General features: G+C 35.4%; 2 protein-coding genes across 12 annotated transcripts; one reads left to right on the forward strand and one right to left on the reverse strand.

The window, feature by feature from the left end:
• Window positions 1–25: 25 nt before the first annotated feature.
• LOC106150691 (protein phosphatase 3 catalytic subunit alpha) lies at window positions 26–15,836 on the reverse strand. Of its 5 annotated transcripts, none has more exons than XM_013523626.2 (14): window positions 15,636–15,836; window positions 12,221–12,421; window positions 10,381–10,505; window positions 9,573–9,684; window positions 9,236–9,381; window positions 8,554–8,693; window positions 8,281–8,358; window positions 8,047–8,141; window positions 7,413–7,538; window positions 7,083–7,163; window positions 4,182–4,214; window positions 2,931–3,006; window positions 2,549–2,646; window positions 26–2,361 (listed from the first exon to the last, which is right to left on the reverse strand). In XM_013523626.2, exons 1-14 carry the CDS (start codon window positions 15,682–15,684, stop codon window positions 2,219–2,221), a joined length of 1,503 nt encoding a protein of 500 aa, XP_013379080.1. In that variant the 5' UTR covers window positions 15,685–15,836; the 3' UTR covers window positions 26–2,218. The 5 variants fall into 5 exon arrangements, with proteins under 5 accessions (XP_013379080.1, XP_013379079.1, XP_013379083.1 ...); XM_013523625.2 differs by having other exon boundaries at window positions 2,931–3,018; XM_013523629.2 differs by lacking the exon at window positions 4,182–4,214 and having other exon boundaries at window positions 2,931–3,003.
• On the forward strand, window positions 4,241–26,303 carry LOC106177692 (phenazine biosynthesis-like domain-containing protein). Of its 7 annotated transcripts, none has more exons than XM_087005160.1 (9): window positions 4,241–5,019; window positions 20,673–20,772; window positions 21,115–21,213; window positions 22,126–22,235; window positions 23,047–23,076; window positions 23,960–24,048; window positions 24,310–24,503; window positions 24,998–25,060; window positions 26,031–26,303. In XM_087005160.1, the coding sequence occupies exons 2-9, from the start codon at window positions 20,691–20,693 to the stop codon at window positions 26,141–26,143; spliced, it is 780 nt and encodes a 259-aa protein (XP_086861286.1). In that variant the 5' UTR covers window positions 4,241–5,019; window positions 20,673–20,690; the 3' UTR covers window positions 26,144–26,303. The 7 variants fall into 7 exon arrangements, with proteins under 7 accessions (XP_086861286.1, XP_086861283.1, XP_086861282.1 ...); XM_087005157.1 differs by lacking the exons at window positions 4,241–5,019; window positions 23,960–24,048 and adding exons at window positions 17,735–17,915; window positions 23,543–23,631; XM_087005156.1 differs by lacking the exon at window positions 4,241–5,019 and adding an exon at window positions 17,735–17,915.
• The last annotated feature ends 554 nt before the right edge of the window (window positions 26,304–26,857 follow it).

The raw sequence follows: 26,857 nt of genomic DNA on the forward strand, positions 1-26,857 counted from the left end.
TGGACATTCCAGCAAAATTTTCATCGTTTTATATTTCAGTAAACTGTCTCTTCTAGCAGTGTGATATTGACAAATACCTTGCCAGATATCTCACAATGAACCTAAAGCTGTATATAAATGGACTGAAATAATTACAAGGGCCTGTTAAATAAACTAGCTTACAAGACCTGTATTACCATAAACCCAGTATTTGAAAAATGGTCACTGACCTGGATTACCATATACCCAGCATTCAATGGTAAAAAGTTATAGCAACGTTTAAAAAAACTCAGTATGCAACATACCAGCTGCAGTAGAACCCATGTTGAAGTAGCACAAATAAAAAACCACAATTGTGATCTCTTAAAATGCCTTCCTACCAAGCAACTGCAGTTGATATGGAATACTGTATCACAACATATTAATAATAATAATAATAGTAATAACTGTAAATTTACAACACTAATAATTGCTTTAAAATTTTTTTGGGGAAAAAAAGACCTGTTAGCACTTCACAATTACAATTAAGAAGCATTTTCAAATCGCTCAAAAGTAATAGGATGGGGACTCGAGTTTAAATTGTCCTCTATGAATGGTCTCCTTCTAGTGGGCAAAGAAAAATATGAAGTCTCCTATGGCGAGAATCATACCAGTTATATACTTAAAATTTAGAAGCAATGTTACTATTTGTCAGTTTCCTTTTCTCCCTTCTGCAAATTCACTGATGTGTTGTTGTGTTGTCAAGAAATAAGCTGCCTCTTTTGCCCTTTGTTTTATTCAGACTTTGCTGTATAATCCGAGCAGAGGAATAATATTGCACCTTGGTCATCTACTGGTCAGCACAACACCAACTGATCAGCACAGATTGTCCATTTATCTGCCCACACAACTCTTTCAGTCTGCCCACACATTACAGACCACAAAATCAAGTTTATGTTGGCTTTAACTGGTGGCATGTTTTTGACCACCTCCAAACTGCCATCTTGCAAACATATTGACATGTACAAAGGATACTGCCATGAAAGTCTCAACTGTTTTAACCTGTTTAAATGCATAGGTGAAAAAAGATTCTATATTCAAATGGCAAGACACAGTACAAAATGAAACATTCCATGAAAACCACAATAATCTACATCAATGCCATAAGAAAAAAGTTAGACACCAGAACAAGTAGGCTTGATTTTAATCAGCAGGTCACAATGACCTTTTCTAACCAAGGTCAACATGAGCTAGGTTTATTAGGTCAAGTCACCTGGAGAAAAGTGTATCATAATGGCCTGAATTGACACTTGAAACAGTTTGCGGTTTTGTTCTTCTATCCCCCTCAACTCTCAAGCTCTATTTTGTGCCTTACTGACACAGTAATAGAGCAAAAACATTTACATAGCATGCAAAGAAAATAAAGAGGATCTGTTTCAAAAATACACTTAGGAGCTTGCAAAGACCTGGCAATAAATATGCCAGTCTCAAATGATACTGTTACTAAGCTCATATTGGCTAATGTACATTCCTTTGTTAATACATCTTTAACAATGTAGAAAAAAAAATTTATGGAAACATGGAATAGAAATAATAAGCTCTCTTAATGCCATACTGCTTTGATCAGTTGATACCCAGTTCCTTTTGGCTACCCTTATACTACCCTCTACTGGTATGTTATTCAATACAGTTTAGTTATGTACAAGACTGTACAGATTTCTACTGTTGGCCGCAATACAATGTTCTACACCAAAGCTAATGAAAAATTAATGATCATTTTCTTAGAACAATGAAAATAACAGCATAAATCTTTAAGAACCACCATTAACGATAAAACGGCAGAAACGTTTGACCTCAGTAATAAGAATGTTATTATCCAAACAACTCAAAATGTCTGTTACCACAGTTAAAGCTGAAATCGAAGCTATCAAAATCATCAGCACTGTGGCAAGCTCTTACTCCACAGCCTGTCCTCTGGATATCAGCACTGTACCATGCATGCCCCACAGGTGACAGCACTGCTCCCATGGGTGTATATGGCACTGGGACGTGTGCAACTGAACACCTATGACAATAGCGATTGTTCCTTCTGCTGTTCTATTTCATATCTGCTATCCTTGGTGCAGAGTTCACACTTCAAATGTGACTAGAACAACCCATGGAGAAAGTGAAAATTGAGAGATTGGAAGAGAGATAGCAATGGGGGGTTGGCTAAGAGAACAGGGCAGCAGCAGTAGCAGCACTGATAGTCTACTATAGCTCAGGACTTGACATCCTTGTTGTTGGCAGCACTGGCATTGTTGATCATGTCCTTCCTGGGAGGCATCCGTTCATTGGCTTTGTCCAAACACTTGGCTTCTTCAAATCCACTGATCTTATGATGGGGAGACAGCCCACTCAGTGCTAAAAGAAACAGAACCCTTGCACTTTTATATGATCTAAAACACTTGAAAAGTCCGAAATATTGCACAAGTGACTAAGTGACATGGTTTAATACAATATTTGGCTGATAGCAGCTGAAGAAAATTAGTAACAAAACAACTACACTGTTCACAAAACCTATATTGTATTCAAGTTCAGCTTTTCTTACCACTTTTAATGGTATCCTTTCCTCCCGAGAGAGCTCCTACAGGCAGAAGTCCATTCGGGGTCAACCCTTTCAACATCAATACAGTTTCACTCTCTTCTCTGCAAAAGAAAAGAAAGGGGGTTTACATTTAGCAACATTTGACTTTAAGTATGTGTGTATGCGTGTGTGGGTGCATACTTGAGAATGATTTGGCTATTTTTGGCAAAAGACTGTTTAATGTAAATAATGGCTGATATATGAGATTTAAAAAAACAAAGGTAGTAACAACTTTGAGTTCAAGATTCCATTGCTTGGGGTTTTTTAGTGCGATATCAATGTGTTAAGCTGAGAAAAATCATTCTGAATTACGGCATTCCGGGATATGTACTGACACATTACATACCTAAGCACAGTAAAGACTCTTGCCATCTTCCCAATGGCACGGATCTTGTTTCGAATAACCTCCTTCCTTGCAGCTACTGCAGCATCACCTAAATAGACATGAAAACCAGGAAAAGCGAAAGAACTCCCTCCACAAACTATAAACAAGTGTGGAAGTCATGCAATGATTAGTCCACTCTGCTGCAGCGCCTAGATATGGTAGAAAGCTGATGTTAGTACTATGCCATCTGGACCTTCCACACATTTTTTACAGATATGAAGCAATGTGTCAAATGTGACAAACCTTAGTGACAGTAATGCCACAGTTAACAGACTACTTCAAACTAACGCACTGCATAAATGCCAATTCCCTTTTTTTAAAAAAATTTTGTTATGACAAAATAAATTAAAAATAAATAAGTAATACTTTTTTCTTTTTTGACAAAACAAAAGTCACAGATATTAGTTTCTTTGTGCAGTTGAATCTACAGTTGGCCCAGAGGTGAATCCAGAGATGGGAAATCATATAATGACCATGATAATCCTCAGACATGACACACTAATGGACATCCCTGGATTGGAAAATAATCATAAATTGGTTACTAGGTACATAAAAATCACATGTTAAAAAAATCTAGGTCATTTGTTTTTGATCGTGCAAGCATCTTACTTAGCCCCCCAAAAAGTTTGCTTTCTTATCTGGCGAAGTCCATTAAGAAGTGTTCTCTCCCATTACCTCTGTATGCACCTATCAACCAAAGTATAATCCTAAACACATCCACACACAAGTCAAGCAAACCATCTTCCTCACACTTCTGTTTTCAAAATTTTAACATATACATTATTACCGTCTTCAGACAGATAAATGAACAAATGTAATACAAAACACAGCACAAGAAGCTGGTTAAAACCACACGGAATAGATCTTTAGACAAGGGCAAGGAGAAAACAGATCAACACAACCTGCTTTGGAATGTTTAGATAAGAACTCCAAAAGTCTAGGTCAGTGACCCAACTTTTAATTAATAAAAGACACGCCAAAGTCGATAAAAAAGAAAAACTAAAGTTCAACAGCTACTTTTTCAGATTTTATACTGATAATGGGATAAACTTATCAGAAGAGAAAGCCACACTAAATAAAAAAATATGCCAGAATTGTTTGAATAAAATCTCTTAGATACTGGAACTAAGTAACAGGCAAAATGCAAGATATAAAGAGGTGGGACTCTCTACAAGCTCTAGAGCAGAACTCTTGAACTCTGGGAAACAATACCATTAACAGGGCTTTTGTCTTTGCGTCCATTTTCTGTAAAAAGAAGGAAAAGGGTGTTAGGCTCCAGCAGTAGCAGCCTAAAAGTGTGCAGCAAGCTATGAGAGTGCATCATACTGGGTAAAACTAACTCTATATTCACAATGCAAACAATCATCTAACAATATGTAGCAAAACCCTGGTGGTAAAATAACACACAAACTTACTGAAGACATGTTCATATCAGGACCATCTATTAGACTGATAATTAAATATGTAAGGACACCACCAAATTGCTTTAAATGGAAGTAGGTCCTTATTCAATACCCTTGTCTGATTATGTTGCTTTAAGTCAGCCCTGAATTGAACATGGCTTATTCTTGATATGTTTGTGCACAGTCACTTTTCAAGACATGAAATCCCAGTCTATGTTCTGAAAACTAACCATAAAGACAAGGCTCATTTTCATGGAATAAGGTGCCATTAGGGATGTAAGAGTCTTAGATACAGATAGGTAACTAGCCAAAAATATTCTTGGGACTTAATTAAGTGTCAAGAGACTTGACCATTGAAACAAATGCAGAACTCAATCCTTGAAGATACAGTCTGAGTCAACACAAGTACAAAAAAGACATGAAGGATGGAATTTGTTTTCAATAAATGCAAAGCTGTACAAGAAATCTGATTCAAAAGTTGGTAAAAATGGAAAAATTATCCATAACTTTAATATGTTTTAATTTAAGGTATTTCAGATTGTTTGTCATTCTTTTTTTATAAATCCTCAGGCTGACTTCTTAGGTGACACGCCAAGACAAGGCACAGAGCACAAAGTGAGTGACCCAGAACAGAAGACTGTATTAAGGTAAAAGGCTGACTGAGCAAAGAACTACTAAGTAAAGGTGAATGTTTGAATTGGTGGGGTAAAAGAGTAATGCAGGCATGCCATGATCCAACACAGCGCAATGTTGCCATCTTCCATTTCCACAGATATTTCTCTGCAAAAGAAACATTCCCAACAGCTAAATGTGCTGCACAATTGAATGCTAAGAATTGTTTAAACCAGAGGCAGCATTTGTTAGCAAAAAAGAAGTCCTTTGGGCATCAGCACAATTCCCCAGATGGCAGCACTGTGACCTCAGTTCAAAACTCAACCGAGATATTTCTGAAAAACCCTATGGTTAAATACACATCACAAACACAACACACACACTAAGCTTCTTCCATAACTGCTAAGCTGTAGCTGCGTGTGTACATATATATATATATATTAGGTGCCCAAATAAAGTTTTCAAACAAGACCAGTAGAAAATATAAAATATATATTTAAGGTAAAGGTGGCAATTTATTGGTACACAACTTGTACGAATCTTTATTGTAGTTATGACACTTAAAGCTTATTTCTCAATTTCAGCACTATCTTTTCTTATCATAAATAATTAAAAACATTTTCATTATCAATTTATGGACTTCAGCTGGTCTAAAAAATCACTGCTTTATCTTGAAATAAAGAGCCTACAACTATATTCCAGCATTTCAATTCTTAAAACTAATGACATTTCAGTAAGTCACAAGTTGTTAATCAAACAAAAATGTGTTTTTCCTCATCCAAAACATTGCCTCCTTTCCCCATTAGTAAGCAATCCAGCACTAAAAGACCTCACCTTAACATAACCACTTCCCATTTACTCTTATTATAACAGGATAATAACAAAGTGAACTTCTTCAAATGAATTAATACTAACCATATATTAGAGTGATATCAACATGCGATGTTAGTTGCATTCTTTGAATGAAATGCAGTTTCAAAGTGTGTAAAATGTTTCAGTGTCTCAGTGACAGATGTATCACTATAAGAAGCATTTACCCAAATATCAATTTTGTCAGCATTTGTCGACTGCTGTGCCGCAGGAGTTTCAGAGTTGTGCACTCTTCTGGTTGATCTTTAGTTACAGATGTATGACTGATTAAAATGTTTCTGCACATGTAGAATTTATATTTGAGTTGTGCAAGTTAGAAAATGCTCTTATATTATAGTAAGATGCCTGCCATGCAGTACAAACTGGCAGTCAACAAAAAGTAAAATAAAAAGTCACCCAAATTCTGCTTAACAATATTACAGACACCTTCATTCTGCAAAGCAGATAAAAAACCATTCAAGTGAGGTCTTTTTTTTAAGGAATAGATTGGACAGTTCAAAGTTAATAATATAAATATAAATATAAACAGACAATAAACTGAAAGTGTCATATCTGTTGTGCTGATATCTCATTCACATTGGTTACATTTCTAATGAGGACATGATGGCTTAAATCAGTATCTGCAAGGTAACGATTTCCAACAGAATAAAGCCAATATAACCCAAATGATGTCTAAAACTTTGTTACTGAGGTTGATCATGTGCTGTTAGGATAGTTCTCTATGGTTAAAAATTCCATTTTATTGAGACAGCAGATGCAAAGTCATCACAACTTCACTGAGAATGACCAATGTCAACAGACCACACTTTTTGATATTATCCCTGAATGCGATTCAAGCTTCTATTTTAGAACGCAGTTTAGTATAAAATAATGTTACAATTTATAGATTTAAAATCTGCAGTAAATAATTGTTCTAAAACAACTGAATCAAATATTGTAGTATCTCTGAAAGATATTGGTGTAAACTACCCGTGTGTCCCTCCCCCCAGCTTTTGTTTACTCATTTCTACAGGATTACTAGAGCAGTAGTCTAGCATTCTGAAAAGAGCTTCACTGGGCCTAAACACAGCAATCACAAACACATCTAATGCCAAGTCAAACTCTGATGACTGTACTCAAGAGAACATCAGTTGTATTAACTCCGTCCCACCCTTAGCACCAGTCAAGCACATGCTGTACTGAATGCCAGCTGCTCTAGTATCCCTCTCCCCCTCTTGGTTAGTTTTACCTTCCATAGAGTCTGCTTCTCCTTCTGTAACCAGCTCATCATCTGAACAGATACTCAATACATTCACCAGCATCTCTGTCACTGAAGTATAAGTACAAAATCAACTGAACTACTTTCATATTGAAGTACTTAAAGTTTTACTGCAGTATCCATCCTATCACTACCATTTATTAAAATATCATAACTCAACATGAGCAACACAATCACACTGTAGATGTCATGCACATCAATTTACATCTGTGTTTAAGATAAAAGAACACTTAAAGCAATGCCATGGTCTCTGTTCTACGGAAACTGACAATGGACAGAAAAGAACAAAATGCAACCTACCTTTCTCTCCTACAAAAGGCAATGACCATGTGAACACATCCATGAAGTTGGGTAACCAGTATGGGTGAGGAGAACAATTGAACTGGCGAATGTTCATGACATTGTTTTCATATTTGAGTATAGCAGCTAGAAGAAAGAATTGCATTGATGATATTCCATGGAACAGATTCAATGTGTGTGTGTGTGATTTAATTTTTTTGGCTAAAAAAATCATGAAATAAGTCTTTAAAAAGTTTCATTTATAAAGTTTGGATAACCACTGCAGAAGATCACAATCATGATGGTTAACTTAATATCATTTGAAAACCCAAAAAACAAAACAGTAAGTGCACAAATAGCCATCAATATATCTATGAACAGCAACATCTGATGTCGGTTGTACAGACAAGAATGATGTGCAGACCATCCTAAGAAGTTCAGGCATAATTTTTTTTTTAGGTGGATAATCTAATGGTTACAAGTAATGGTGCTGCATGATGTGCCAGCTATACTGTAGCAGGCCCTTCAAACTTAAATGTCAACAGCTATTTTTTATACTCTACATGTTTAAAAAAATGCAAACTTCTAAATTTGTTCCATATTCTGGGGTCTGGGATAAGATTTCTGTAATTTATGTTATGACTTATTATCTTACCTTTATTGTTATAAACATCCAAATAATTTGGAGCTGAAAATATTGTAATCAATGACGGAAACCCAGTTGTTTGACTTTTTCTATACATTCGGTATCTGTAAGTAGAAAAAAATATTGATGATAGTTGATAGTGAAACACAAAATGTATAATGCAAAGCAATATTTGAACTACAAACAGATAAATTGAATGGTTCAGTAGGGAAGAGTTGTTATACCAAGTTTGGTCCTACATACCCTGCATCCTGTGCTTCATGTGCCCTTATAATTGACAGCAAATTATTTTGTTGCAAGAAATCACAGCATGCTGCATAGCTAAAACAAAAGAGAAAAGGTTTTAACACAACTCATGAGGTCAAATACACTAGAATATCATTGCAAAGTGTCAGAATCTAGAGATCACAATGAGATTGAACCATTTCAATAAAACAAAACTGAAAAGTATGAATTAAAGAACATTCTATCTGATTTGGCAATGCTTCACATAGATAGTGTCATGCTGCTAATTACCTATAGAAATATGAGCAACCTCTGACTGTATTGTGAGTGAAGTGTTCTGTTGTTTTCTCATTTCCAAAATCTTCCAGTGGATCTGACCATAGTAAATCACACATTGGACCAAATGCTGGCGGCTCTTTGAATCTGTCCAACTAAAAAAAAAAAAAAAAAAAAACGCATGGATTTATCCCTCGACTACATAGTCTTGCCAAAACATATACATTCATAATCAAAATTTTATAAACAAAGTACATCTTTCTTAATTCTTAATTGGAAAAAAGTTCTGACCTATAAGTATATGACATAGAGATTAGAGATAACACACAAACAAACAAAATAACTGAAAAAACTTCTTTTTTGTTAACTTACTGGCAGTATATCAAAAGGTCAGCTATTACTTTTAAACAAAATGTCAGCATATGAACCAGTTGCTGCTAATGAACAGTAAATCAACAAGCAAGCTCAAACCTGCTACCACACAAGTAGTATAGATATACTGTTAGCATGCCAAAACATCACCTATGACAAGCTCTACAAGTACATGATTATTTCTTATCCTCTTGCTTTCAATTACAGTGTGAAATTTACAATAGTATGGAAACAAGCCTGACGTTTTTTCTGTCTACTCTATACAAACAAATTACGGTAGGCTGCTTCAAGCACCATTAACTAGCTAAAAGTGTCTTATGCTTACTTTTCTAATGTCGTCTAATGTGTGGATTTCAGGCGAGAGACCACCATGGACACATAAAAACTGTTGATTCATCAGGGCTGCTAAGGGTAAACAATCAAAGGCGTCCATGCAACAGTCGTAGACCCGCTCAGTGTATTTGATTTTACCTGCAACAATAATTTGTCAGTCAGGTTAATGTGTTCATCTATCAATACCATTACCAATCACAATTGTAACTTCCACACTAAATGCAATAGCACCTATACAGCAGTCATTTAAATGCTGCACCACATTGAGTAAAATGTAGAACGCGTTGGGTGTGATAAGGTATCACGTGACTGTTGTGCACCATACTCACATTCTTGCTTAAATGTGAAATATTCTGTTAGATGTCGACATTCGTGGTTTCCACGCAACATAAAAAAAGTGTTCGGATGAAGCATCTTCAATGCCCATAGATACAGGACACACTGGAATTAAAATATAATTATAAATGCTGAATCCACAAACAAAAATTAATTAACTTGGTTATCATTATAAATATACTTGATTCTAACACTTATAACTCAAACCTCTATACATCATAAAGAATATCATTACATATGTCAATAATTGCCCAAATGCCACTAAAGCTTAATTCTGTTTTGATCTGAATTTTGTTACTCCTTTGACATTAATTCCTTCTATACACATGACATTTTTTTTCACAAGACATTGCAGGTGTGCAGCATCATTAATGCCTAGATTATTTATTGATTTCTCAGAAGTATACTTTTGAAATTTAATGGAAGTTTTCCAGGGCTGTATCCTGTCTTTTTGCAAGTGTAGCAGGTAATCAATGAATATTACAAACATGATTTCAAGCAATGGCATGTGAATTATACTTGCTGAATTGATGACAATATGCAAACATGGTCTAACATTGACACTGAAGTGTTGACAGTGTAAAGACGTGGTATCAGATCTATGTTTTATTAAACAGTGCATAGATTTGGTCTGGGTAGCAATACAAAGTGATGACAATGCAAAGAGTTCACCTCACATCTATGCTGCAGTGAAAAAGCATCAAGAGTGATGCTTGGATCCATACTTTCACAAAAAAAATATGAATAACCATGTAATCAAAATTATGATATAGGCAAACAAATGGACTGTTGTGCACTCACCTCTATGCTGAAATAACCTCGGTCTACGTAGTCTCCTAAAAAGAGGTAGCGTGTTGTGGCTGGGGGACCTCCAACTTCAAACAATTTCATTAAATCATAAAACTGTCCGTGAATATCACCACAAACTGAAACAAAAAACCACATTCCTGTTAGTTTACAGTTATAATTGAAGTGAATTTATGACATACTTATTTGAGTACAAAATAGTACTGCTCTTACTTTCAACAAAACTGGATATCTTTAGTTATTTCCTAAATTTCACATTCTATTTTCTTAAAACATGCACGGTATATGCATGTGTGTAATATTTCCACCATCCTGTTTACAGAATACACCTCTTCTACACACCCAAAAGGTAGCTGAACCTGATATATAAAACATTTCCACTGTCCTGTTTCCATAATCCCCATTTTCTATATGCTACTAGCACCTGAGCCCCCAACAACACCATTTATTTTCATTTCCTCTTGCAAAGCTCCCTATTTGCTGGTAACAACAAGCTACCATTCTCCACTGCAATCAATAAAAGTGTGCCAAGTGGGACTTCCTAATTAAGTTAGAGAACAGGGAGACTATTAGAGTTGTGGCCCCTCTCACTGCATGGTATATAGCAAATATGGTTGACCTTTCTATTGATCTTTATATTACAAGTCCATTATCAGCATGCAGACCAACATCTCCCCTTCTGCATGCAACAGGCAAAGTTGGAAAAGAGAAGATAGCAGTCCCCACTGGGGAACACACTTATCTTATCTTAGTCAGCAGCAGCAGCACAGCAGATAGGAGTTACTGATGAGAAAAAAGCTGTCTAACAGCCCAACAAGCCACTCTACAGCCTCATTCATGTATTAACTACAACTACTCTTGGTCTAAAATATGTCACCAAATATCTAAATAAATTTAACAGGAATGTCTATGCCAAAGTTATGTCTCCTCTTCACTGCACGTCATCCAATTAAATGTGTGGTGAATTGATTTGGTTGACTTGCGACACATGAAATGACCTTGTAGTAAAAAAGCCAATCTAAATACAGTTAAACTCTTACAGAACAACGCGTCTGTCATTGAAATCAACATATGTACATGATAACTGAAGCTGCTACCAATACTCCTTAATGGAAAAAAATAATATGTGCATGTTCACAGCTTGTAGGCCACATCAAGATCTGTCACAGGATAGTGCATTCACTTCACAAATATATTCTTGGATGATACCATGAAAAAATCTTCAAGGACAAACAAAACTACACACATTTAAACTGTTATACAGATTGACACGCACTTTGGTAATCTCACCACCCTACCCACAAACTCAAATAACAAAAAAGGACATGCTATATGAAAGCCATTTATCCTTACTCCAAGAGGACTGGCCTATTTATTGATTTTGTTCTGCTCCTGGCATAACAATTTCCACTGCAGAATATCAGGGTTATTAATAATAACTGACATATTCTCGCTTAAATTATTCTTTGTTATATAATTATTGCTTGCCATTCAGAAAATGTATACTAAGTTAAAATTGTTTATCAATATCAAATAAGATGCCAAGACAGAATTTTCAAAATCTTCACCTAGTTAATGGCACATCGCTAGCATTTTCTACAAGGAGTTTTGAAGTAGTTGAGGAAAAATTTACTTCAGCATTATAGAATGAAAGACGTGATCAACAATATGCATACCATCAGATTAAATAAATTATGCAAATTAATTAATTATATCAAGAATGGTGGATCTATTGGGGAATCAACACCAATTGTCTCTGTTGCCAATGCCTTTACAGTCTTCCACAATTAAGTTCTACAGCAGACGCTTTGTAAATAAATCTGCCCTGGCTTACCTGTGACAGGTGCTTCTATGTCAATCATTGTTTTTTCTTGTCTTAATAAAGCAGCACCATCATTGATTATCTTGAGGGCCACCTCCTCTGTGACACGCCCCTCCATTATAAAATGTTGCTTGAGAACATCAGGTTTAGGTTTACCTTTGGCATCAAATACTTCACTCACTGTCAGACGGTGACTGAGTGGAAAGGGGACACCTGAAAACAAAAAAGTAGCAATTTACAAAGAAATTTACTCCCATCTGTAAATCATTACAAAAAAATTTAATAAGACTTGTCAGCAATATATGTCTTGAACAAATGTGACATAAAATAGTTTGATACCATCATTTTTGTATGTGTAAACATTTTCTAAGTTTGCAGTGCAGTCTAATTGGACAAAATGCTAACAGGTAGAACTTTGAGCTTAAGATCTTACTGGTTTAGCTGTTTATTTCTGGTATGGATACATTTATACATGGCAAAAGTTAACCAACTGTGATAATTTTCATGCTTTACCAGAACTAAACCAATGTCAAATCAAACAAGATAAATCATTTGATCCCCCTCTTGACAGTTTATTTATTGTGATCAAGCCTGACAGATTGCTGACAATCTGGTAATATCATGTATTGAAATACATCTTTGATAATGCTATCTACAGAGAACAGTTCATTCAGAATGCAGTCACTATGTTAACTAATGGAAATTGAAGATTTACTCTACAGCTTATTGATTTTCTATCTTCCATGTTATCATTGTAGTGGCATTCACACAGTCTGCTCACTGCTAAACCAGGCATACCAACTGACTGCACCTGGCTACTGCTATCCTAGTTAAAATTTAACACTGAAGGCAAACATAGAATACAACTGTTAAATGTTTGCTGCCATTCCGAGGTCAAATACCCAAGTTGAATTTTTGCCAAATTTTTTTTTTTAGGACAAAATGAAGTGGGGAAAATAAATTTACATATATAATTTATGTCCATTGTACTAAGGGAATAATGCAAGATACATGATGTTGTTTTAATGCACTTTTCCTTTCATCTGGAGAACTGTACAATTCTCTCCATTTCTGATTAGCCTTATGATATTTCAGCTGCTTGTTTTCCCCAAACAAGCATTCACGAACCTTTTCCATAAAAACAACAAGTTGCATACACCTGATGAAGTAAGCTCTCTACTATGACTCATAGCATCTCTTTCGTGTGCTCTAGGGCCAAAACAAATCGTGATATACTGAAATTAAATATTTTCCCCACAGTTCTTGGTAAGAAGGAAAACTGGTTCTTCTCAGTAAACCACATTACATTATATCACTCAAAAACCAATTAATTTATAAAAATGCATTTGGTCATTTTCTTTCAATAAAGTTAATTGATAAAATGATAATGCAACATCTTTCAAAAAAAAAAGAAAAAAAAAAACTAACAAATGGTTAAATTTCTGTAAGAAGTTATATGTCTAAAATTTAACATGGAATTCTTGCACTGGTCACCTATCGTTGTCCTGGTATATGTTGTTCAGGCAAAGAGCCACTTCCTACAACTTTCTGCCTCAAACTTCATAAAACAATCATTTGTCATCAACTAAAGTTACAAATACATCTATGTATGTCTAAGCTTTGTGCGTGTGCAGATGTCTTTGATATAATTGCACACTGATTAATCTGCCAGGAAACGGGTGTAACCTTTAAACCATAGAATTGCTTGTACAGCCCGTAATTCAACTGGGGTGGAACGTGTGTCATGGATATTTATCCACATAAACTTTAAGTACAATCCAATAAATGAGAACAAGAGGTTTGACACAAATGCCCTGGGTTTGCTCTTATGTTTAACACACATTCCTTTTTTATCTTCATATATTTATCATTGTGTAAAAATGAGAGAAATTATCATCACATCATTGCTCTTCCTTATTTTTAAAGAAATGGGCCAAGAATTCCCCATACACTTTCATGGCCCAGATTAAACATCAACAGGTGAAAGCAATACACACCTACCCACACAATGGCACTGGGCCAGAAGAATTTATGGATCTCCTGGTATACTAACACCCACCTAAACAGTTTAATAAACCCAGTGTTTCCTATCGTGGTGGTATCTGAATCAGATTTTATAACTTTGTCAATACATATATATATTTTTTTTTTTCCTCCTCCTTGAACAAACAGTTCTATCAAAAGAAAAGACAGGAGAGGTGGCTGTTGAAAAGGATGTCTCATGTTACCTCTACTAAATGTGCAACATGCAAAAGGTTAAGGTTGTATAAGTGATAGACCAGAGATTAGTATATGGTAAACCAGTTCAAAAATAGGTAGACATGAGGAAAAACTTAAAAGATACTGAAGATATGGAAGACTTGCACTACAAGAAATATGCAGATCCTCCTAATTCTGTCCTGGTCCAAACTAAATATTTCATTTCCATTCTCATCTATATTTATACGTGATTTATTATTCTGCATTGAATTTTTACATTAACCTTGCCAGTCAACAGGACCTGTGACATTAAAAATCTTGCAGGTCTTTGGCACTTCAAGTGGTAATGACCAGTGGGACAGGCAGTTTCCCCATGACTGAATAGGGTAACTTTACAGGCAGAAAAGAGAATGTGTAACAAATGAGTTTTGCAGTGAATCAGATAGTTGACAGCCATCAAACTAATCAAAACCACAAAAGCATTTGGCTTTGTTATATTATTCATTGTGAGCATAGTCCTGATAATCATTTTTTCAAAACTAGACTGTTCAGAAAAAATGTTATGAAATGCACTATATAGTAATCAGTATAAGCTGGTCAGTGTCCTGATATGGCAATGTTTGACCCTCGTGTCAAATAGAGAGATTAGACATATTACTATGATATAAGACAACATACCTACAATATGCAATGTAAAAACTTTAAACTCGGACCAAGCCAAACATTTAACTAATACTTTGAGAGATCTATTAAACTGACTATCTGACTGCTGAGTATCATATTTCTGACCACCATAAGGTCAATATGTCAGCAAGCTGATTATACCAGGAAACTAGAAAGGTGAGGCAACTGTCATTCAACAATTTTACATATTTCACACCGATTTAAATAGAAATATTCCACACCATATGCCTCACTGAGTTGTTAAATAAGGTTTCAAAACGAACTAATGCTATATTTTCATCAATTAGATACGACCTTTCATTCAAGTCAAATTCTGACAGACGAAAACATTTGCTGTATCACACAGACGTAAGTCTATTAGCTATAAATTCAGACCTATCCAGTATTCTCAGTTTCAGTACTTTTTTGAAATACAAATGTCAGGATTAATCAAAAGCGGTTTAACTAAGTAAATAAAGTAGGGTATAGAGCTATGAGCTGTTTGTTGACACCGGGGTACAGTCATGGCGGACGCCCTACTTTTTGCACTACGTATAATACTCACTTCTGATGACCCTCTCCGTCGTCGACAGCTTACCATCTGCAGTAGACATGGTAAAGCTGTTTGAATGGAATTTCCACTATTTTTTTCAGATGATGGTCAACAGGCAGCTTGATTTTGGAGGATAGCAACTAAACCTTCCACAGTAGTTCCCAAGATGGCGTAAACAAAAATTCATTTGCATAGATTTTCCACTGCGCAGAAGCGAAGCGCATCCAAGAACTTACTAAAACGTAGATTTCACTCCTTCCGAAACGCGGAAAGATTTTTTAAAGAGGAAAGCGGCAGAAGTAAGATAATTGCAAATAAATTAGTAAACACAAAAATAACTCAAGTAGGAACGCTGTACCAAGTCAGCCAACGGCTGAGTCATTAGCCTGAACAATGCCCGACATCTTGAGGGATTTAAGAGTAAAGATGGACTTTTTAAACACTTTTTGCGTACATCAAAAATGTAGTTTTTAAGCAGAACACAGCAAAAGATGTCGTAATACAACTGAAATGGAAAAATGGGAAATTTCATTGCGTTTTTGTACTAAATTCTGATTTTAAAAAGAGTCTAAATTACTGATGATTTAACAGCAATAACTTATTATGGTTAAAAAAAATAATAAAAAAACAGGTGAAAAAGACGTAGGCCTGACACATGTTCTTCATTGGATAAACAGACAAAATATTGTTTATCTTGTTGGATAAACAATATTATATAACAAACGTAACCCGATATACAACAAGAAAAAGGGAAATAATTTACAATTTTTATACTCATAAGGGTAGCAAAAAAAGATGATTGGGTAAAAACACGATTTGATTACGTAAGACTTGACTGGTTATAACCTAATCACTGAAATGCTTAGTCCACCTCTCTAGTACATCCTAGTACCTACATCATCTGCGACTGTTGTCTCAGTGAATTTCAAATATTACAAAATTAATACGACGTATATTAACATAAACGCCATGAGATGCACGAAAAGAAATAAAAGGAATAAGCACATGCAACAACCATGCACCCTTTTCTACCTCGCTCCCTCCCCTTCTCTCTAACGTCCTTACGAAATGACACCAGTATCACCACAGAATGTCTCTGTATATATGGGACATTGTACTATTGGCCCTTCAGCGGCCCATTCCCGTTTCGCACCAGTTTTCTGTGTCGCGCCAGTTTGCAGTTCGGGAAAATGACAGGTTTTAAATAGACTGATTATTACGCAAGAGAGGTGCAGTGAGTTACACGTGGAAATACCCTTGACAATGGATGGCAAACCGCGAAACAAGCGAAAGAAATCCTCTAAAAGGAGGTCCAAAACATTGGCCGCTTTTGTTACAGTCCCTACATTATTAATTTATCCCTGTTCAAAGTATAGGCTCTGCAATTTAATTACATTTCAAAGTGAAAACTTTAATTCACCTTAAGTTAAAATATTTTGTGAAACGGGCCCCTGACAGTTATTTTACGATCTTTACTCAAGAAGAACCAATCTTCACTCCTTGTGTGCCTTTTGGTTGGCTTCCTATGTTTTTTTACGCAGCCAGTTGCGATAGGCCCCTAATGCATCCAGTACTTGACAAGAAATGCGCGATGTGATTACTAGGGAAAGGGAAAAAAGCACTTGGACATGTGTTATAAAGGCTATTTCAATTTTTTTCGGGGGCTTTTGGAAGAAAAAAAGTTTGTCCCTGTCCCTTATCCTAATTCTTGATAACCCCTCCACACACACGCACGCGCACACACACATAGGCCTACGCGCCCACATACACTGTAGGCTACACATACACACACACACACGTCAGCCCTTTTTTTAAGAAGGTAAATCAAAAGCACCTGGAAGCACGGATAAGGGGAATCTTTAAAAAAAATCGCGACTCATCGTCCCTATTTTCTTGTGATGACTGGTAGGCCTACTGGGGTAAGGCGCACTCTGGTTTGTGAGGATGATAATCCCAGAAAGTTGACGCAACGATCTTATTTAGCCAAATCGATGATTTATTTTAATGTGTATATTTGTTTCTGTCTTGCTTCTGGGTTTTCCATTTTTTTAACGTAATTTCGAAAGAGGCTGCACCTTTACAAGGTTTACAGACCGTATTTATAGGTCCAAGCATTAAGGGACCCATTCCCGATTTTTGTTTAACCCCATTCTGTGCAACATGGCGGCCCCCATAGAAGGCCGAGCGCGAAGTTCAAAAAGTAGGTCTTTTCCTTTGTACACGGTAGATGCTTTTACCAACAAACCGTTCGCGGGTAACCCTGCAGCAGTGTGCCTGGTAAAACATGATCAGGTAAGATTTTGAGCATTGCAAACTCGTTTTATTGGACAACATCTGGACCGGAGAATTGAATGACAAGTGCATGTCACTGTTTATCACTGTTATTATTAAAGGTACATACGAACGTGGATTCCCATTTACACATATTCCCACTTCTACTAGCTTCTTATACGACTCAAATAAATTCGACATGCGAAGGGATAAACTGAATAGATCACTTGATCAGCCGTAAAAGAGCTTTAGACTGCTCCATGGGGCATAACTTCATCCCTGAAGAAGACAGAGTATTTGGGCTACAATCTTGTGCCATCATTTTGGTTAAAATATTTTTGTTTTGGAGATTTTCATTAAACACAGGCAGTATTTTGCTTTATCAATGATGTAATCTGAACTAAGAATTTTAAGAAAAATTGCTGGCAGCATTTTGGAGCACTAAATGGTGTCTTTTAGTTTAAATTGGTGTTAAAATGGTGTTTGTGGGTGCTCAGTTAAAGGAAAAATTAAAGGAAAAAGTTTTTATCCTGAAATTGCAATTATCACCTGTAAGATGACGTGTGTAAATGTTAATTAAATATAGTCACTGAACATGGAAGATTTATCTATTACCCCAAAGAATGTATTTAAGGCAGTAAATAAGGAGTTTTGAGTAAAGGGTGAAAATATCCTCAACAGTGTTAATTCTTACAGTCTGGCTGACAACGCACATCCTAGTAATTGGCAAGTCCACCAGAAATGGGGTAAAACAACTAAAAATACATGGTGGATTACATATACTTCTACGTTAAAGTTGTCATAATTTATTCGATGATATCACACTTCTCAGTGCTTGACCGCTTGTGTCAGGGAGGATGAGCTATTTATCTGGTTGATTTCCCTTGTCGGCCTTCGTAATTAACTGCTGCACACCTTGTTAAGAGATAAAATCTATCTAACTGCCAATCGTTATCTGTGATCAGGAATCTTACAGCAGTAGATTGCAAAGACTCATTTGCTTACCTGGATGAGCATAATATTCACATCTCCTCAAAGAGAAAGTCCTCAGGAAGCAACTGATTTTATCAAAGAAGGTGTCAATTGTACTTAAAATGTTGACGTTGCATTGTTGGCAAAGTGAGGGGAAAACTTTAGCTGGATTATACTGTTACTGTTTTTCTCTGAGTCGCTCATACACCAGTGATGCAGGTACAGATTAAAGCAAAATGGTGAAAGCTTGCTGTGTACCAGGCTGCACTGCCAACACATTTTTAAAATCTGATAGGAATTTTTTTTTTCTTTTAATTTCCAAAGATGAACAGAGGAGGGAGCAACAGTTACAGGCTATAGGTCATGCACATGTGACAAAAGATGGTGTTGTTGATCAAAACAAGATTTGGTCTCCTACTACTCCTACTACAAGATTTGGGTATGCATTTTGTAAAAGCTGTAAATATATCTATCTAAATCAATTAGCTAAGGAGTAAAATCGGGGAAAAAAGTTGACATAAATTAGGAGACCTTTACTTGTCAAATAACATAACTTTATTACTGTTTGTTATTCAATTAAAAAAAAAATGTGTTTTGAAACTTAAAGGTTTTGTCTTCCAGGCTATTTCAACAACTTTCGTACCAGAAAATTGCACATTAAAATTGTATTTAATATCAAGCGTAGCTGCAAATATAAATACTGGAAATACCAATGTCTTCTCTTTGAAAAGGTTGGCAAGCTAGTTTTTATGCTGTCCTCCCAGGCTTGCATTAATACATGTATACAGGCCAAAAGTAGCCATGGGACTGAAGCCAAAGCCTTGATAACATGCTCCCACCCCATTCCCTCTGGCTTTACCAGCACCAGGTGATTTAATCACAATTTGTGTTAATCTTATAATAATGACAATTATTCTACTAGTAATTACTTCTCAGTGCTGCACATTTTTCAAGCTTCCAAATGTTCTGCATTTGAAAAAATGCCATTTTATTTCGGTAATGACACATACTATTAGGGTTGACACTTGGGTATGCAGTTTAGGTCCCTTTTATGCCGTATACCCAGTAACTTGGCTGCATTTATGAGGACCCTGTTGGAAGATTTTCAGTCGGGTCACTATATGATAGTCACAGCTAATGCAAGTTTAGAATTAGTATATGTATGTTATGAATAATTTAGGAAGTGACATTTTTTCTTCAAAGTTAATGGTTGCTTTGAATGAGATATTGTTTTACCAGCAGTAGCAATAATGTTCTGCATTTGAAAAAAATGGCATTTTATTTTACCACCACATGTACTATTAGGGTTGACACTTGCTTATGCAGTTAAGGCTGGTCTTATCCCATAACCAGTAACACAGTAGCTAATTACCAAGGCCTTTACTGATTTTGAAGAATGTATATCTACTATCTGAATGATATAAGTAAAAATAACAGTAAAATTATGTTTAGCGAGCATGTTTCTCTCAATTCAGGCTCTTTAATACTTTGCTTTCTTCAAAGCTCTCCCAGCATGCCTGTTTACCCAATTAATAGATCTCCCAAAGACCAATTAGTCTTCATTTCTGACTGAATGTCTATTTTCCTTTTTTGTTTGTCACAAACTGATAAAGATGGGTCTCTTGTAAAGCTTTGCTTTATTCATTGTAGATTTTGCCATTTATGTACATGTATGTATTTTTTAATCAAAGCATTAGATACATAAAGTCTTAAGTACAACTAATAGAATTATAAAATCTTGACAAATCGTTGAACAGAGCTACTTTGTTTAAATGTTTATTATAGTTTTTTTTTTTTTCCATACAGGTTCTTGATGATGAAACCATGCAGAAGCTAGCAACTGAAATGAACTTATCTGAAACAGCATTTGTAAGGACCCTTTCTGCAACAGAAGATTTTCAGTCAGGTCACTATATGATAGTCACAGCTAATGCAAGTTAAGATTTAGTATATGTATGTTATGAATTATGCAGTGACACATTTTTTCCCTGAAAGTAAATGATTGCTTTGCAATGAGATGTTGTTTTGCCGTCAGTAATGATATATTTATTTTTACAAGCAACACAGTCAAGCAGGTCTACAGGTTGTAGATGTAATCTCCTTTTAGCATTTTGAAAACTCGGAGATCATTTCTGCCACTTGTTTTGCTTGGTCTGGACCTTAAGCATATTATTTGGGAGACATTTTTACTATTACTCAGCTAGACAATTTTTTAAGATAAATCAGTTGTTTCTTTGCATTTAACTAGGTAGCAGATTTGGTCTTCGCTGGATGACACCTACCAATGAAGTGGCTCTGTGTGGGCATGCTACACTTGCCTCTGCAGCAGTGTTGTTTTTCTGTTTAAGTAAGTGACTTGTTCATCAGTGTATTGCATAGCATAATTCTACGCAATATCTGTCCTCAGTTTCAGAATTAACACGTCATTTTTTTTTTAATTTTCAAAATTTTCACTTGCTACTATTGCAGTAGTCAGGGTCTAATAAGTGTGAATGTATGTAGATTTGATTATGAAAAAAAACTGTCACATGACTCTTAATGTAGGATGTTTTGTCCACTTTTACAACTTTTTCCATTTATTATATTTATTTTTTTTAGTTATTCATTTATTTATTATTATTTATTTATTTATTTATTTATTTATTTATTTATTGAGTTGCATTGTGTAATCTGACATCAGATATTTCAGGCATATTGAAAAAAGAGGGAAAAAAAAGAAATGCTGGTGGAGCACAAAATTGATTTCATATGTGTTTGTTTACTTTCAATGCATCATCAGCCTATACTGGCTTCTACAATCCTTATCTATTACAGTGATCTAGTTAACAATGTTAATTAACCCCAAAAAGATCCAATGCATTAACCAAGAGAAATCCAATGATATTATATTGAATTTCTATAGAATATCGTATTGGAGTCCTATACGAATTTTTTTTATGGGCTCCCTACAGTAGTCGTACAGGTAATTCGCCCAAGTTCCAGTAGGACTCCTGAATGAATCCCTTCATATTTCTGATAGGACAGTCGGTTTTCTTAATGAAATTTCTGTGGAGGTTTTTTTTTTTTTTTTTTTTTTTTTTTTTGAAAATTTATTAGGAAAACTTATCAGCAGCTGAAGTTGTCAGCATAGGAACTGAAAGCCACTGGTTAAATTTGAAGACTAGTATCAACATTTAAATGTTAAGTCTAGTGTGTAATTTTCTCTCAAAATAACCCTTCCTGAGTTGACCTGTTTGACCTTGAATATTATTTTTTTCAGATAATCCTTCTCCTGAGTTGACCTTTGTGACCTTGAGTGGTGAGTTGAAGGCCAGAAGATGTCATCCATTTGTCAGCCTTGACCTTCCTCTCAACAGTTGTGAACCTGAGGTATACGAAAACTGGAACTGTCTCTCCATTAAAATTGTATGGAATAAGAAAAAGAAGTCAAAATAATTAATTTGTTGATACATGCATGGTCTGCTTACACTCTTGCCAGTTAATTGGGCTTATCTTTTGACGTGACTCTTCAGAGCCACATACAGCCACATAACCAAATGTAATTTGACCAACAAGCCACTTAATGTTAACATATGAAAGAAAGCAAGGTTTAAATAGAGATGGTTTTATAGAAATCCTGGTGAAAAGGTGTGATTAAACATGTGACCTTTGATCTTTTTCTGCACCTACCTTGCACTACTGACTGGTTTCTGTCTTTTCATATATGAGAAGCTTGTTGACTAAGTTACACTGAGCTAAATGACCTTATGTGCCCTTGAACAGCCATGTAGAAAGATAAAGCCCAAGTTTAACTGTCATCTGCATCAGTTGTAGGAATAATGATGCGAGTTAGATTTGTCCTTTTTACTTACTTATTTGCTTCTTTTTGTGTATATTTACACAGTACAAAGCAGGTAGACCTAATGACACAGAACACATGGCTTAATAGTAGTAGAAATACTTTTTTGTCGCAAACTAATTACAAAATTTAATCACTTACATGAAATATTTTGATGGTCCAACAGCCTTGTTCATTAAAGAGTACTTCTACTAGACTACTGCTATCATCCACCAAACTGATAAAAAATTTTAAACATTGTCTGGCTTTATAAAGTCCAAGAGTTACCTTTGGAAAAGAAAACTATATTTGGTTAAATTCATCAGGTTGAAGGGATGGATTAATCCTTTCTCTTATTTTCAGGCTGTGAATGATGCAGAGGAATTGATCAAGGTATGCCGTTTGTTTAACTTTAGTTCTTTATTTTCTGAGTTGAAATGGGGAAGTTGAATTTAAATTTAATGCATAAAGTTGTTTGTGAAGTGTGACTGAAAGGACTACACTCACATGGCTTTTTATATTCAGGTTAAGATGTGGTATTCAGGCATTTGTGGGCTACAATTCTGTAAATAAATTACATATACATATTTATAAAGCAAGTATACAGGTATAGTTCTTCATAATCTCAGAGTTGCCTATAGGATAGAAGATAGTCATCAAATGCATAGACTAGAAGTTTTTATACTTTCAACTAAGTAACATTACCTGAAAATCAAAGGAAGTAATGTATAGAATTTGCCACCTTGTTACAGCTTGTTAAGTTGCCTACCAGATGCCCAAATGATCTGTTAATATGATGGTGCTGGATATGACAATGTGGTAGTTGTGACAGTGACAGAAAATAACTTTGATGTTGCAGTTAACAGTGAATTCTCTACCAGTCAAGGAAGTGCAGTATTCAAGTACTACAAAGAAACTTTTGGTGTGCCTTGAAAACGGCGTCAGCAGGTAATTGTGTTACTGTCACACCTATCATGTGGCCACATCTAACGCACTTACATATAGCTCACTTGAGTATCACCATCTGTCATAAAACAGGCTACAGTGGCAAACCTGTAGAACATCTGAAGCAGTGGTATTCTCCTTTGTTCACATTAGCATATTTTACAGCCAAGTGAATTGTAAGTCTGACAATGAACTTGGCCTGTTGCTTATGTGACCCCAACACCCTTTGACATTAACAGCTAAAGGGTTGCCCTATTAACTAACACGGCAGATCTGAACCCCAAATCACAAAAGGTTTCTAGATTTTCTAATCCCCCTATGTTGTTTTCAGTTAACGATAGGTGGTTTTGCTGTGAAAGAACTTCAGCACTGTGCTCATACTAAGGATTTGTTGATACTCTTAGAAGAAAATGTAACAAGGTATTCTTCTGCTGGGAACACATATGTATCTGTCAGCAGAATTTAACACAGTGTCTCAGCTAACACATCAAGGTATCATTTCATCAGTTACAGATATATTTTCCCCACATTTCTATACTGAAAAAAGCAGTACTAAATGATTGCAACCACCACAGTTTTTCCTTAAATTTGCCAAAATGTGGAATTACATGCAGTAACATAGAAATATGTTACAGTTTGCAAGATCCACAACTTCATAGGCTAGACATTTTGTCTTTTCAGACTACAGCTAGAGAGCATGCAGCCACATGTAGATCAAATGATTGCCACCCACAATACAGGACGTATAAAAGGAGTGATTGTAACACTAGGAGGTTCTGAAGGCAATGGTTGTGTGGACTCAAATGGAAAAGTGTATGATTTTGTGTCTCGCTATTTTGCACCCTGGAATGGGATAAAGGAAGACCCTGTCACAGGTAATCTCCAGCTAAAAAAAAAACACTAATAAATCAGCCTAAATAAAGCTTTAACACAGCACATTCTTCAAATTTCTGGCCATAAACTTGACCAACTTATCCCTCCCTCCAGTTCATAAGTCTGTCAAATGAGAAAGTAATGTATGATGCCTAACTGCAACACGAACGATAGCATGATTATTCAAATGACTGAGGGTTAGCAGAAAATATTTGTTCAAATATCATTTTTTTTCAGGAAATGTGAAACAATACCCTTTGGTATTTCTTTAAGCAGGGCTTTTTGAAACTATGTGGGGGCATTTGGTCAGGTTTTGTAGTAAAGGTTTGACACGTCAACTCACTTCAAATGCACCTTTAAAGCACATATACATTAAAATGCTGTAAATTTTGTAAATGCAGCTAATGAAATGCCTCATGTTTTTAATATCATGAGAGGTGAAGTAATGTCATCAGGTGTTATTCACATGTTATATATTCATCTTTGGTCTTCCTAGGGTCAGCACACACTGTCCTGTCCAGCTACTGGTCAAAGAAGTTGGGGAAGAAAGCACTTTACGGTTAGTACACCAACTTATTTGTGCAAAAGAGAGTCAGATACTTTGCAAGCCCATTTATGTAATATACTACCCAGTATATAGCATAACTATATACTAGCAATTCCATTAGTAACTCTGAGCCTTACTTACCATCATATTACTGACACTTTGCTCATCTCACAAACTGGACCATGCTGAACAATTTTATGCTATCTCATCTAATGGTTACTTCATAGCATTTCCCTCCTCCATAACTTCTTTCCCACTCTGTCATTTTTCAATCTCTTCCTATTCCATGAGACTGGAAGACAAAAAGCAGTCATACCTCATACATGTATCTGCACTACTAATTTAGGTTTTCTTATGTCTCACCATAAACCTTATAAACTGCCGACACAAATGCACATAAGAAGTCCTTGTTTTACTAGCATTATGTTTGAACAAATTCAGATTAGCCAAAGATTAGCCATTTGCAAACTGAAGCCTCAGATTTGTGAGCACGAATGCCCAAATTAACAACTGGAGGCTTGATTTCATAGCACAAATGTAAAATTAGCATTTGATTTTAGTTTCAACATTAGTTTTCTTGTTATTGCATCTACATACATCTACAACTTATTTCAAACTCTTACAAAAAGGGCTGCTTTTTTGTGTTTGCATTGACACTAATGCTCCACTTGACCGTAAAAAGGCCTCTGTAATGAGTTTTGCAAGGAATTTTTGCCAATTGTAGTTGTAAAATAGAGAAAAAAATGCCATCCCTTGTTAAACTAGATTTTATTGCATATACTTGACTTAATCTGCAATTATACCAGTCCTTGACTTGCGACATGAAATGCATTTACCTTTCATACTTGCAAGCATGATATTATAAAGAATTGATGGTCATAATTAAATTTCAAATCACACCTAACACATTGTAATTGGTTTCACTTGTTGACACGATTATTACATTAAGTATATCTGAAACTGCTTTAATTTTTAATTACAGCACGCCAGTGTTCACCAAGAGGAGGTGACCTCAAAATTCAAGTAAGAGATGACGGTAGAGTTGACATTGCAGGAGAAGCTGCCATAGTCTTGAGTGGGAACATCTTTATCTAGTCAACATTTGTGGACTATCAGCATTATTAGACATGTTGTTCATCAATCACAAATAATAAAAACTGAAAACAAAGCTATGAAAAAAAAAAGAAAATTGACAGTCAAAGAAGCATTTCTACTTTTAAAATATATGTTGTTCATAGAATTGAAAAGAAAACCCTGTAAAAAGAAGAGATGTATTAGTTAGTTACTGCATAATTGACAAACCTGCATAGGAAAAGATTAGATTCTACAAACAAGGAATACTTGTATCGCTTTAAAGTAGACAAAAATGAAAATTGGTATAAGTTTGAGTTCGGGAGAAAACTTTTTATCCCAAGTGTTCTTATGATTCAGTTATATATATATATATATAGAGAGAGAGAGAGAGAGAGAGCGTAATTCCTTTCTGAAACAATTTTGGTGCTAGATAAGGGATAGTAATTTGTATAAAAACAAAATCTGCGGTGCAGTTGTTTTAAAGCTGCAGTAACAGTCTTCTAATTTCATTCAAACACAGCATTTGATAAGTACAGGTATTTCAAAACTGTTAATGTTTCATATACAACTTCAGCCAAGTGGGTTGCAATTTTACTATTAAAAATTGTAGTTGCCAAATTATTCTATTTTTCTATGCTGCAATCAATCTACTGTGTTACTGTAATGTACAATGCTAAGGATTTAATTGTAAAAGACGGTGATATTTATACTGAGAGTATATAATAATGAAAAATA

The sequence above is a fragment of the Lingula anatina genome, chromosome 2, assembly GCF_051362555.1.
Source record: "Lingula anatina isolate TDL-2025a chromosome 2, LinAna3.0, whole genome shotgun sequence".
Lineage (NCBI taxonomy): Eukaryota > Metazoa > Brachiopoda > Lingulata > Lingulida > Lingulidae > Lingula > Lingula anatina.